The sequence below is a fragment of the Aquila chrysaetos genome, chromosome 16, assembly GCF_900496995.4.
Source record: "Aquila chrysaetos chrysaetos chromosome 16, bAquChr1.4, whole genome shotgun sequence".
Taxonomy (NCBI): domain Eukaryota; kingdom Metazoa; phylum Chordata; class Aves; order Accipitriformes; family Accipitridae; genus Aquila; species Aquila chrysaetos.
Window position 1 is genome coordinate 11,690,302 of NC_044019.1, and position 12,235 is coordinate 11,702,536.

The following is a 12,235-nucleotide window of genomic DNA, read 5'->3' on the forward strand; positions in this document are numbered from 1 at the left end:
TGAATAACATGTTTTTTTCTTAGTTCAGCTGAAATGGTGGCAGCACTCTGCCCATGGCTTTTTCATGCTCTCTCCAGTTACCAGTTGACATGGCACTTTTTTAAACCAAAGGAGGACTGGAGTGTTGTTTGCTGCAGGTATTATTTTTCTTTTAAACTCTCATGGATAAATGTAGGAGAAATGGAGGGGGAAAATCTCTAATTGTAATCTCTGAAATACCCCTCCTATAATGTCCTACTAGCAGTTCCAGAAGTAAATGCTGTTTACATCAGACTGGACAGCTGATCCCCTCTGTTTCTTCATGGAGTGAAATCAGCTGACTTTCTCTGCGCTTTGATCAGACCTGGAATAGGAAATCAAATGAAATGTCATTGATAACTTATATTATTATTCTAACTCTCCTGAAGATTTTTGCCTGGAAGTTTTCACCTGTCGAAGCACTGTTGTCCCAGGCTCACATGTACAATTAGGCAGGTGTTATTTCATGACTTTATTCTAGATTTAGAATTTGAAGATTTTTTTTTCTTTGCAAATGTAAGTGTTTGAACATTTTCGTGTACTTCTCGATGAAGGTCAGACTCTCTGATGATTGACACAGTAAACAGTTTTTTACCCCAATGGAAATAGCATCCAAGGCTGTTTTCAGAAGCAGAAACTGAGTTTTGCAAAAGCAAGTCTCCCCTAGACTCCCGGTGTAGCCAATGCAGAGAGAGAAAAGCTCTTCCAGAAGTCTGTTCAGATTGCCTAAAATGAAGTTTCTGCTCAAAATAGCTTTTTTACTGAGCATCCTTCTCATTTTCTCTATACTGCCCATGGATTGACTCAAGGAGGTTAACCTCCTTTGGCTAAATTTAGTCTGTGAATAACCCTGCTACCTCCAAAACTCAACTACTTTCATCTGGTAATGTTTCACAGCCTCTTTGCATTCATTTTGCCTGGAAATATTGATGCTGACAGAGAAGGAGGGATTATAAGTGTTTTACTCCGTGGCTGTTTTGCTCACGTCTTTCATTTTTTCTTTATTTCATGTAACACTGCTATTCTATGTAAAATCTTCATTCTTTGTCACATATAGATTGCTGACATGAAGGTTGTACTCAGAACATACAAGTGATTTCACTTAATTCTTTAAATAAATATTAAGGCTACAGTAAAACTGAGGAAAAGATTTAATTGCAAACTAGGCAGGCAGAGAAAGAGGTCTTGAAAGTTGAAATCATGATTCACAAGCCTAAAAAAAGGAAAAAAGAAACCAAAGAGAAACCTTTCATCACCAACCTCCAGTTCTTCTTGGTCTCCCACCCAAATTAATTCAGTGAAGTTTTTTAAGCCTTTTTAGTTGAAATAATTTCTTTTTACCTCAAGGGTGGGTTATCATAAATCAGCAAATAACCAGCGGTTATTTTCACATTTTTTTAATAAAGCAAGAGGGCAAATAAAATTAGCTCTTATGGTAAATACATACTCCTGTAACACTGAGTTATTGCCCGAATTGTGAAGGTACCAAATTTCCTAAAACCAGAAAAAGAATAACTGTACTGGTTCTGCTTTGCTTTGCACTGATGCAAATGTGCATTTCGGTGAGATTCATGAGGGAATTTCATGTAGAGGCTGAAGAAGTCCGCCCTGGTCTGGAATCACAGCCATTGTATGCACCAATTCTCACAAAAGAGGATGGGTTTTAAAGCAGCAATTACATTCATGCGAGCCTTTAAAAAAACATACGTGATTTGCAGTATTCATCGTGTGACATTGTTTGATGTCGATGTGGGCTGAAATGCAACAAATTTGTCACTGTCTGCTAGGCTGAGAATGGAACAGGCAATACAGTCATGCCAATCACAGCCCAGACCTGGTGATTTTCATTTCCTGAAGCATTGAATTGTGTTGCCAAATGACGATGTGCCTCTTTGCAGATTTCTCTTGTACCTGATGAGGAGGTGTGAAAATTCCTGACTATGTCTGAGGCTGACCAGGTGCAGGGCATAAGGAAAAGCCACTTTTCATGCACAGACGATGGCAAGCTGTGCTCTCTAGAAATGGCTCCCATGCTGATTGATACAAAAGAAGCTTGCAGGTGATATTCTGCTATGGACTAGGGCAACTAATAGGAAACCCAGATTTTCTGGACATTTTCCAAAACAATAATTCTTTTTAATCTCTTTAAATTACTTTAAGGACATCTGCTTGTAACATAATGAATGATTAATTAATTCAATATTTTTTAAAAGTGAACTGCAGATCATTAAAAAACCCAAAACACTCAGCTGCTGTTCAAAGGTGCATCCTTCAAGAATTTATCTTAATGACAAGGTCATCACTGGCTTTAATAGTGCAAGGTTATGATCTAATCATTGCTTATTACCTGCTGAGAGCTACAGCCTGATCGTAAGAGGTAGGAGTAGCTACCTCTTAAAGACAGGGCACTCAAGGAATAAGATGTTTCTTTAGTTGAACAAGGATTTTTGAATCTAACCCTTAGATTCAGGACCATGGTGTCATTGCAGAAGACATAGACCTTTCTGCGAGACTCCAAGGGGGATCAGAAGCTGTGTTTTAGTGGTTTGACACACAAGAACGAATCCCAAGGAGCAGATTCTTTCTCTATCCTGTATATTCTGCTTCCAGCCCCCTAAACTGAATAAAACTGAGCAGGGTGTGTGTGAGTGCTCAGTATAAAAGAATTGGGATCTGACCCATGTTGTCATGACCCATGTAATGCACACTAGAGTCTGACTTCATGACATGTGTCCAGAAAGGGCTGAGCACATTTTCACTGCTTCAAGAGAAGATAAAATGAAAATTTCTGAGGAGTCTTTCTGCAAGTTATGTCCCGCAAACATGGTTAACAGAGCAGATGCCTCACAACTGCATTTCAACTTGCTTAAAAATAAATTGCAAGTAGCACCCAGCAATCTCCCATGATTAAGGTGTAGCATGTAATTGTCCTGTCCTAGCATCAGACCCCTGGCTGCAATGACTTAGTATTGCCTTCTTACCTTGGAGGAGATAATCTGTATTGGCTCTCTTTTTGGTGCACTGGCTGAGACCTTGAGCTCATGTGTATGATCCTACCAGAGTTGCTTTCTAAGCTACCCAAGAAAAATTAGGGACATGTAAGTTGGAGCTCCTTTTTCTGTGTAGATACTTGGATAGATCACATCTGAGCCCAGAGCATTTTAAGCTGTGCAAGTAAGTTCACAAGTTGTGTTCACCTTACTTCTGCCAGCATCAAAAGGAAGAATTTCTTGCCCAAACACAGCCCCATAAACAGCCAATGCTGACATCTTATGCAGTTTAAATATTCTTGATTCCTGTTGCCCACCCTGGGAGCTTGGACTCAACAGTCACACATTTACATCACATAACGGACAGGGAGGACCTCACCCACAGAGTAGGAAAACCTCAACATCGGCAGGGAGGACCTCACCCAAAGAGTATGAAAACCTCGACATCGCGCAAAGCATCCATTGAGAAATAGCGAAGATTCAGGGTAGACAGTTTCACCAACCAAAATACCACCACTGCCAAACCCACCTCTTTGGATGGATAGAGTTCACATAAATTGTTCACTGCCTACCTAAACAAAATCAAAGGATATTCAGGGTGCCTGCAATTTATATCATTCAGTTGGTTATAGATACCCTGACACCTTGACCTGTTTCTTACAGTAAGGGCCTTTAACTGCAACGAATAATCAATATTTCCTGAGCCTAGTGAACAGGATGAGATAATTATGCAGGAAGCCTGTGTTAATTACTTTTAAAAGAGTAATATGCTCTACCGCTAACAGTGTATTCTGAGGTCTGCCACTGACCTCTGGCATCACGCTTGAGCCACTATTTTCAAATTTGCAAGTCTGAAGAGAAGCAGAAATTGTCTCATTTGGGCATGTAAATAAACACCCTGGTTTCCCCAAAAACCTTTTAAAGTGTGTCAAGTGGGGACCTGAACACTGAGATCTCTTAATCACATGGGAAGCTTCAAAGAAAGAAGCTGCTGCAATGCTGGCTTCAGTCAGAATTGGTGAAAAACAGTGACGGTTTGTTTGCAGCTCCTTCTTTGAATGAGAATCACTCAGCTTGCACTTTTCAGCCTGATAGTCTGAGGTCTGGCCTGCTGATGAGACAGCATCTCTAAAACCATGTAGTGTTTTATAAATGTTTGGCATTAGGATGCTGAACAGCTGCTTAAATTATGAGAGCACTGGTAAGTGAAGTTCCTACTGCCTTTCTGACTGAACGCAGACATTTCTCATTAAAGACCCAAATCCACAAGGTTCTGGTCACTCTTAGCCTTCACAGTGCTTTCCTCTGAAAAGAATATCTGTCTGGTTGGGAGCTCTGGTCTCTCAGTGGGAATTTAACAAGCTATTTCCATCTGTTGCCACAGGCTGTGTTTCAGAGTATGGGTTCATTTGTGACTCATGTTTCTTTTCTCTCCTTTCTCTGCCCCCTTTCTCTCTCTCATCTTCTTTCCTCTGCAGAGGGGGTAAGAACGAGCCAGAACCAGAGCAACCAATCCCTCGAAAGGTGCAGATTCGTTCTCTCCCTTCCTTGGAGGATATTGATCCAGACGTGTTAGATAGCATGCACTCGTTAGGCTGCTTCCGTGACCGAAATAAACTCTTACAGGACTTGTTGTCGGAAGAGTAAGCACTTGCTCAGTCTTCATATGAGTTGGGTGTCCATGGGCTGGGATGCTTATAAACCTGGGGAGAGGTAGAGAGTGCTTTAACTAATGTCTCTCGCTGTGAGGGACCAGTAGCAACTTCTCACCCTCTGGCTGTTCATTCGCTAGTGAAGTGTTGGGAGCAAGCACTGAGCCTTTCTTGCACCATGGGTCAGAAGCTCACAGCCTGACCAGCAACGGAGGCATGGTGCTCTCTCATCCCTTGCTGCCAGGCAAGGTCACTTCATGAAAAGATGGGCCTTGCAGTCCGGATGGGGATCATATCATTGCTGTTATTTGTGTTGGATATGTCTTTGTTGGCAATTTTTTGTTTATTTCAAGCTTACGCCTGAAAGCTGATGTATTTCCTGAGGTGTTAAGAGGGACATGTAGTGGAAAGAGCACTTAGAGGCTCAGGAGACCTGTCTTGCTGCCACTCTTGATTTGAACTTCCTGTGGACACATTACCTCGTCTGTCCTGTGCCTCTGTTCTGTGTGTGTAACATGGGAATCGTATTTCCTGTTCTCACTAGCTGCTTGTTGGAGACAGCAAGGTTCTCAAAAGTTTTGTGGGTTATGTATCTAGCTGGCAGATACATGACCGTTTCCAGCTTACTTAGAATAACTGTAGCTGTTCGTTTGATGAGAAGGGTTTATCTACATGTTGATGTTTTTTTCTCTTCAAATTGAAAGGTTTTTTTCTTTTTTTTTTTTCAGAGAAAACCAAGAGAAAATGATTTATTTTCTTCTGCTTGACCGGAAGGAGAGGTATCCTAGTCATGAAGATGAGGATCTTCCCCCTAGAAATGAAATAGGTACTACAGATATGACCTCTGTCACCATGAACCCATCTCACCTAGTTCCTCTTCACCTTTTTTTTTTTTTTTTTTTTAAATATATACCCTAACATCACTTCCCCACCACCCAAACCCTTCCCACTGAAATGGTGCACAGCATTTGGAGAATCCTCAGCCTCAGGCAGGCAGGTCTGTTCTGTGGTTAAACTCAAAGGCTTCATTTTCCAGGACATGTCTGTCTCACAGTGCAGAAACATCCAAGTTGGTCTTGAACCAGATCTTAAAAAATACCATGTGGACCTACAAGCTGGCTCTATGCAAGCAGATGAGGTTTAGAAGCAGTATAGTCTAGTGGCAGAATTTTCTAATTACTGATCTACATGCAGTATTGCAGAAATGCTGGTTCTGGACTTGTGCTACTAAGACTGTGTAGCATTACATCCCTATGAAGTTATATATGTACACATTCTCTTTTCTGTAGGTAAATATATACATACTGTTGAAAGTATGAATAGTATCACTTAGCTGTTTATAGTACATACATTGAACTCCCATGTTATTAGACTATCTTAGAAAGATTTTAAAAGCACAATATGCAGTAAGATTATATAGCTTATAAGGCTCTTGTGATACCACTTTATTCCTGAAGAATTGTTCATTAGTGTTTTAGGGTACTGCTGATCACCAAGGAATTCACTAATCTAGACAACAAGAAAAATGCTTCCCTAAGGAGCTAACTATATAAGTGACTCTTGCTGTGCAGAGTGACAAAAGTTTAACTAATAAAGGATTAGTCACTTCTGTCAGTGACCTGAAATAGCGTTTTTACATAGTAGTGTTGTGATTTTCAGGGGTTGTATTTCAGCACTTTGAAGGCTAGAAACAAAGTGCTTTCACTGAAAAGCCTGGAATCTCCCAAGCCTACAGGGCAATGGAATATTGAACTTAAGTTTGTTAGTACTTTGTTGAATTATTACCTTATCCAAGTTCCAGGCTCTGTAATTTTGCGGTGAAATCTCTTCTGTGGGAGAAGAGATGGAAGTTCTTAGTCAACACAGTGATTTTTAAGCTCTTACCTAGATGGAGCTACAGAGAGCATGTTAGCAGGGATCCTGATGAAGATGGGTAGATGTGCCAGCTGCAGGTCCTGTGGTCAAAAGCCCCTTGCTCAGTGCAGTTTGTCATCTAGCACTTTACTAATCAGCTTTTGACTCAAACAGATTATTCTGCCATGTAAGGACACCATCATCTTGTTTTAGAATGGCTTTTGTCATAAGAAAAGAAGCAAGGTGACTCTAGAATCTTCATATCCAGCATGTAAGTGAATAGGTAGCTATGCCCTAAATACATCATATATCTCTCTTCCACATGCCGAAGTATTTTCGTGGTTTGAACTGAAATATTATGCTCCACTCTTGTATTTTTCTGTACAAGAAGTGAAAATGTTCCCCAACAGGGAAACACTACTCTGAATGTATCATTGTGCCTCATCAGCATGTTTTAGACTCTTTGAGCATTATTCTTTGAGTGTTTGTAGGTTGTATTTCCTCTTCCACAGGGGGTTCCACCTCCTCTGTTCCCAGCAGTATCTCTGAGAACATGGGGCAAGGTTTAATTAAGAGCAGTCATGCTTCTGATGAATATCTCATCATTAACCATTAGCAATGGCCTTGCACAAAGAGGAGCAGAGAAAAAGTGACAGATTTAGTAATAGCAGCTTGAAGGAACCACATTCATGAGAGTTGTGCATTGCCTGAGCTCTTGCCAAAAAAAAAAAAAAAAAAAAGTGCATCTCAGAGTATTTTGCTTTTTCCTTTTTCTTTGCATCTTAGGTCTCAGAAAGGATGGATGCAGATAAAAGTATGGCCAGCTCAGACTAGCACTGTCTTCTGGTGTCCCTTTTGTCTGTTTCAGCTATATGAATCTTTCTCAAAGGGCCAGGGAAGGGTCACCTTCACCATCTTTCAAGTCCAGCTCCATTTTCTTTACCTGAAAGCAGAGAAATGAGAAACTTCTCAGTAAAATGAATGAATGTCAACTAATGTCTCCTTGAGAAAAAGGCTTTTGTGGGGTGGACTTTCTTAATAAACCAGGGAACAAGAGATTGGGCCAGAATAGCCATATAGGATATAGGTGCCTCATCCAAACTCAGAAGCTGAACCTTTACTTCCCACCTTCCAGATGAATGCCTTTATAATTGGATCATTACCTATACAATTCTCTCTTCCACTGTAAAAATCCTTAGGAATGGCTTCACTTTTCTGATGTGAAATAAAAGGAAAATGAACCCTCAAAACTATCACAGATCCAGACTAAGATTTGATTTTTTTTCCCCATGTGAAATATTTCCAGAGAGTCAAGAAGATAAGGGCAAACACTGGAGGTTTTCCTATTTCTAATTCCTGTGCTTCTGCAAAATCTTCTACTGCTTTTATATGACACCACTTTAGTCTTTATGGCAGGATGGCTGTGTATTTAACTATTTCTTTAGTATCTTTAGACTTGACAGTGATGACAGACTTGGTGCCCTGTCATTTCTTACTCAGAACCTTTTAAAAAATGTGTACAATACTTTCTACCCCCAGCCATGTATAGTGTAGGATTGTAGCCAATTTTAAAGAGGAATCAAATACCTTTATCAGAAGCTCAACCACATTCATACAAGCTTCTGGATGTATCTTCCACCAAACTTTTGTGTGAATTGCTGTTATTGAATTTATAGGTGTGTTTCACAACCTGCTCTTTTTGCTTAGTCTTTCTCTTTGATAGTTTAAAATAGAAATTGGAAATCAGTATCTTCCAGCATCTTGATTAGCAAGGACTGATACAAAAGAACGATTTAGCTTGTTAGCGATATCCTTCTCATTAATTTTTCTGTTGATTCCCTCATGGTCCCTCTGGCTACTGTCCTTCTCTCAAGCTTTCTCTTTCTGACGGATGTACAAAACACTTATTCAAGTCCTTAGCTAATTCCTCTTCAAATTTATTCTTCACTGTCTTTTAATGTCCACCTTATATTTGGCCTGTCACTTTTGTGTCACTCAGCTGAATTTCCATTTGCTAAAGTCTTCTGTTTTGAACATGCTTGGATCAAATTGTCTTTTAAAATATCTGTTTATAAAATGTTTTTCTTGCCTTTTTCCATCTTTCTTGTTTATACTCTGTTATTAGCTAACATTGATGCAGTCTGAGCTTACTCATGTCCATTCTTTTGACATTAGCTACTTTCTTCATCTTCCTTCCTCCTTCTTTTTCTTTTCTTTTAAACTGCACTCTTCCACCTTCCTTTCTAGCGTCTGATATCCCTCTGCAAAACTTGTATCAACTCTCTGTTGTTGATACCAAACGTAATTACATTGTCGTTATGTGTGTTACTTGGCTCTAGTCACACTTCTGATACCAACAGTTGTCCTGTGGGATGAATCGGTTCTCATTCTTTGAACTTGTTTGAAGAAGCAGGAGTTTGAAATGTCTAAAACTTGTCCCAGCTTACTTTTGACCACTTAGACGTGTGCAGCTGAAGTCACCCAGTATAACTGCTTTTTTAGGTTTATCTCCCTTTGTTTTTCCCTCAGCTTTATGCACTATATATTTTTCCTAATCAGGAGGTCATTTCCCCAGCTAGGATTTTCTATTACCTTTTTATTACTGGACATAGTTTGAAATGGAGTGAGATACAACTGCTTCTTTTCTAATTAATTTTTAATGGGAATGTTATTACTGTTAATACAAAGAATACTTGGGTTATACCATAATGGGGTCAGTTGTTATCACTCGCCCATTTGCATTTGAGTCATCTTTGCTCATGCTCATTGTTTCAAGAATAAGCCCTGCCTTAAAGAGATCTTGTTCTAAAAAACATGACGTGAGAGAGAGAAGAAAAAAGCAAGTAGATGGGGGGTGTGAGGAGGGCAGGATAATAAAAATAATACCATCAGACTAGGCAGTAGAGGTAGACTCGTCAAATGCGGTATTTCTGGTTTTACAAAGGAATCCTGGCAGAGGAAGAAGCCTTATAAGGGGCCTGGGCACTGTGAGCTTCTTTCTAACTGCAGTGGTGAAGGATGCCTTTTTTTACAGGTGGTCACTCTCCACTAAAATTAAAAATTTGTCTATGCATAGAGGCAAGGAACTGAAATAGCCCAACCACAGAAAAGAAAATCTTTCTGTATTTTTTTTTCTGCCTTCCTCCTCTTTAGTGTTTTGATGCCATGAGAGATGTTAGTAATAAAACATCTCAGCAGGTCTGCATTTGGCTCCCTGCTTCACCATGGAGGTGTGTGTGGTTTGGCAAGTCACCTTCTGCAATGCAGTTTGGTATCTAAAGACTCTTTTCAGAGCAATTTAGGTGCTCCTCAGAACCTCAGTAAATGTTTGTCGGCACCTTTAGGAATGAACTGCATTTAAATATCTCATTCTTATACCTCAGTTTTCACTCTGCAAAGTGAAAGTAGCACTTCAATACCTCATAGAAATGTTACACAATAAAAAGTGTAAAGCACTTCAGTTACTATAGCAGTAAAAGCTGTATGATGACCTCTGAGATAAATTTTATTAGCTCTCATTGGAGATTCATCTCAGGTAGACTAGTATGTTTAATTTGTAATGCCAAAGGAGGAAGAATATAAAGCAGCAAGGAAAACCTGAAGTGTAATTTTAAAGGTGCAAAAAAAGGGTATGTTTTCAGAGGAGAATGCAATTCTGAGTTCAGAGTGTACTCATGTCCCTGTGTCACATTTAATCTAGCTAGCAGGGACATCGAAGGCAAGCTCTAGCAACCTGTGTACCTATACAGGATCCCTGGATGGCTTATATTCTGGCTAACAGCTTGTGCTATAGCCCATGCTGTCATCTTGTTATTACTGTTATCAGCTTTGTAAGGTAATTTCTGCAAGCTATGCTATAGTTGTACCTTTATTTTACAGTGCTGCTACATTCAGGGCACTGGCAGTGCTCCTTCTCTCTGTAAATGGATTGCAACTTAATGTTTGCAAATTTCGAAGAAGGGAGAGACTGCAAATGTTCATCTCCATCACAAAGATATCTGTCACTGTAGGGGCGGTGTGAGAGTGGGATTGTTGAGAAAGGATTTAACCAACCTGTGTGAGGTAAGTCACAGCCGAATTCAGCTGACAGCATTTTCTTTTCATAAAGATCCCCCCAGGAAGCGTGTGGACTCCCCAATGCTGAACAGGCATGGGAAGCGGCGGCCAGAAAGGAAGTCGATGGAGGTTCTCAGCGTGACAGATGGCGGCTCCCCAGTCCCTGCTCGCAGAGCTATTGAAATGGCACAACATGGACAGAGGTGGGTCTCTTCTTTACCCAGGAGTCCTGTCTGTCTGGGTTTGCTACCCCCTTTTATGTTATACATACAAAGGAACTGTGGAGCTTTTCTATTCGCACCAGCACTCATTACAACTTCCAAGCACATTTGCAACATGATCTGGCAGCCAGCAGCGCTTGTGCGCACTGGACCAGAAGTCCTGCCAGGGGCTTAAGGGTTCTGTTCGCTTGCAGCTATTGCTCAGGAAACCACTACATCCTCTGGACAAGACTCATCTCACCTCTTTTTAATTGTCAAGAACATAGGCATTCAGTCTAAGCTTGTTATACAGGCTGTCACTCTAGGCAGTGGGGACAGCTGAGGGCTTTGGAAGGTCTCAGATACATATGTCCTCTGTTCCAACAATCTTAGATGGGATAAATTACCCTCTGGTTGTTTCTCTCTGTCTCCATAGCCTACAACAGGAATCTAGATGATTTATCTTGGATTAGGTGCCTAGCTTTTGGGCACCTAAAGTTAAATGAGATGAACCCCACCCTCCGTGTCATCAGAGCAGCTCGAATCTGGAAGGCCCTGCCCAGGCACCTGTAGATGCCTTTAAAATGTGCTGTCAGAGCCAGCATGCATCTGACCCACATAAATTACCACATGCCTGTGAAGTGATGGAGTATGTATAATTTTGCCTCTTTTCTATCAAAGAAAGTGTCAGTCTTGTGGAGAAACAGCAGAGGAAAATGATGTCTCCTCAAGGCAGGTTCTGGGAGAGTAAGTGAACTGTGGAAATTCACTAATGTGAACCATGGAAGTTGCTTCCTCAGTCCTTATGACTAGCCTAAAGAAAGCACGTGCATTTGGATTCACACTTGCATAAATCAATCAATATAAAAGAACACTTCACATATATGTACGATGATGATGCTGTAACCTCTGTTTCAGCTTTATGACATGATTTTTTTGGTCAGCTGTTAAGATCTGCTCAGAAGGAGCCTGCTGTGGCCAGAAAATCCCTTTGCTGACTAAGAACTGGGTGAAGAATGTGAAATAATTTCATGTCCAGAGGCTCCTATAATTGCTGGAAAGTTTTGCTGGCAACCGTTACAGTTCTTTCTACAGTGAGGAAAAGGCGGTGATTTCCAGAATCTGCTAGGACTTATTTCAGACTGGATATGTGGCCTTGAGATACACTGCCATAAAGGTTTTTCATTGCAGTGTGGGTTGGAAACCTGTCTTGAATGTGGTTTGCTTTGATGTGAGGTCTGGGCAAAGGAAGCGTTCAGGACAGGGTGTACTCAGTGTTCCTCATAGGCCTCAAAGTGGCAAGGATGAACACAACACTGACAAACAGTTGCACACTCCTTATTCAGCTTGCAGTGTTTAATCTGGTAACTGGTAGATGCCTGGGCCATGAAGCTCCCAGAGCCAGAGGTGAATCACTTTCCCCCACCCCAAGGCTGCCTGTGAGTCGCAGTACTCTGCAGCTATT

The 12,235-nt window shown here is 40.7% G+C and overlaps 1 protein-coding gene across 14 annotated transcripts in view; it reads left to right on the forward strand.

The window, feature by feature from the left end:
• BRSK2 (BR serine/threonine kinase 2) overlaps window positions 1-12,235 on the forward strand; it is a 327,520-nt gene that overhangs the window by 265,836 nt on the left and 49,449 nt on the right. For all 14 annotated transcript variants that reach the window (XM_030039921.2, XM_030039925.2, XM_030039923.2 and 11 more), the window contains exons 10-12: window positions 4,487-4,651; window positions 5,389-5,486; window positions 10,623-10,773. In XM_030039921.2, the coding sequence (XP_029895781.1) occupies window positions 4,487-4,651; window positions 5,389-5,486; window positions 10,623-10,773 (414 nt within the window). The remainder of the gene's footprint in view (window positions 1-4,486; window positions 4,652-5,388; window positions 5,487-10,622; window positions 10,774-12,235) is intronic.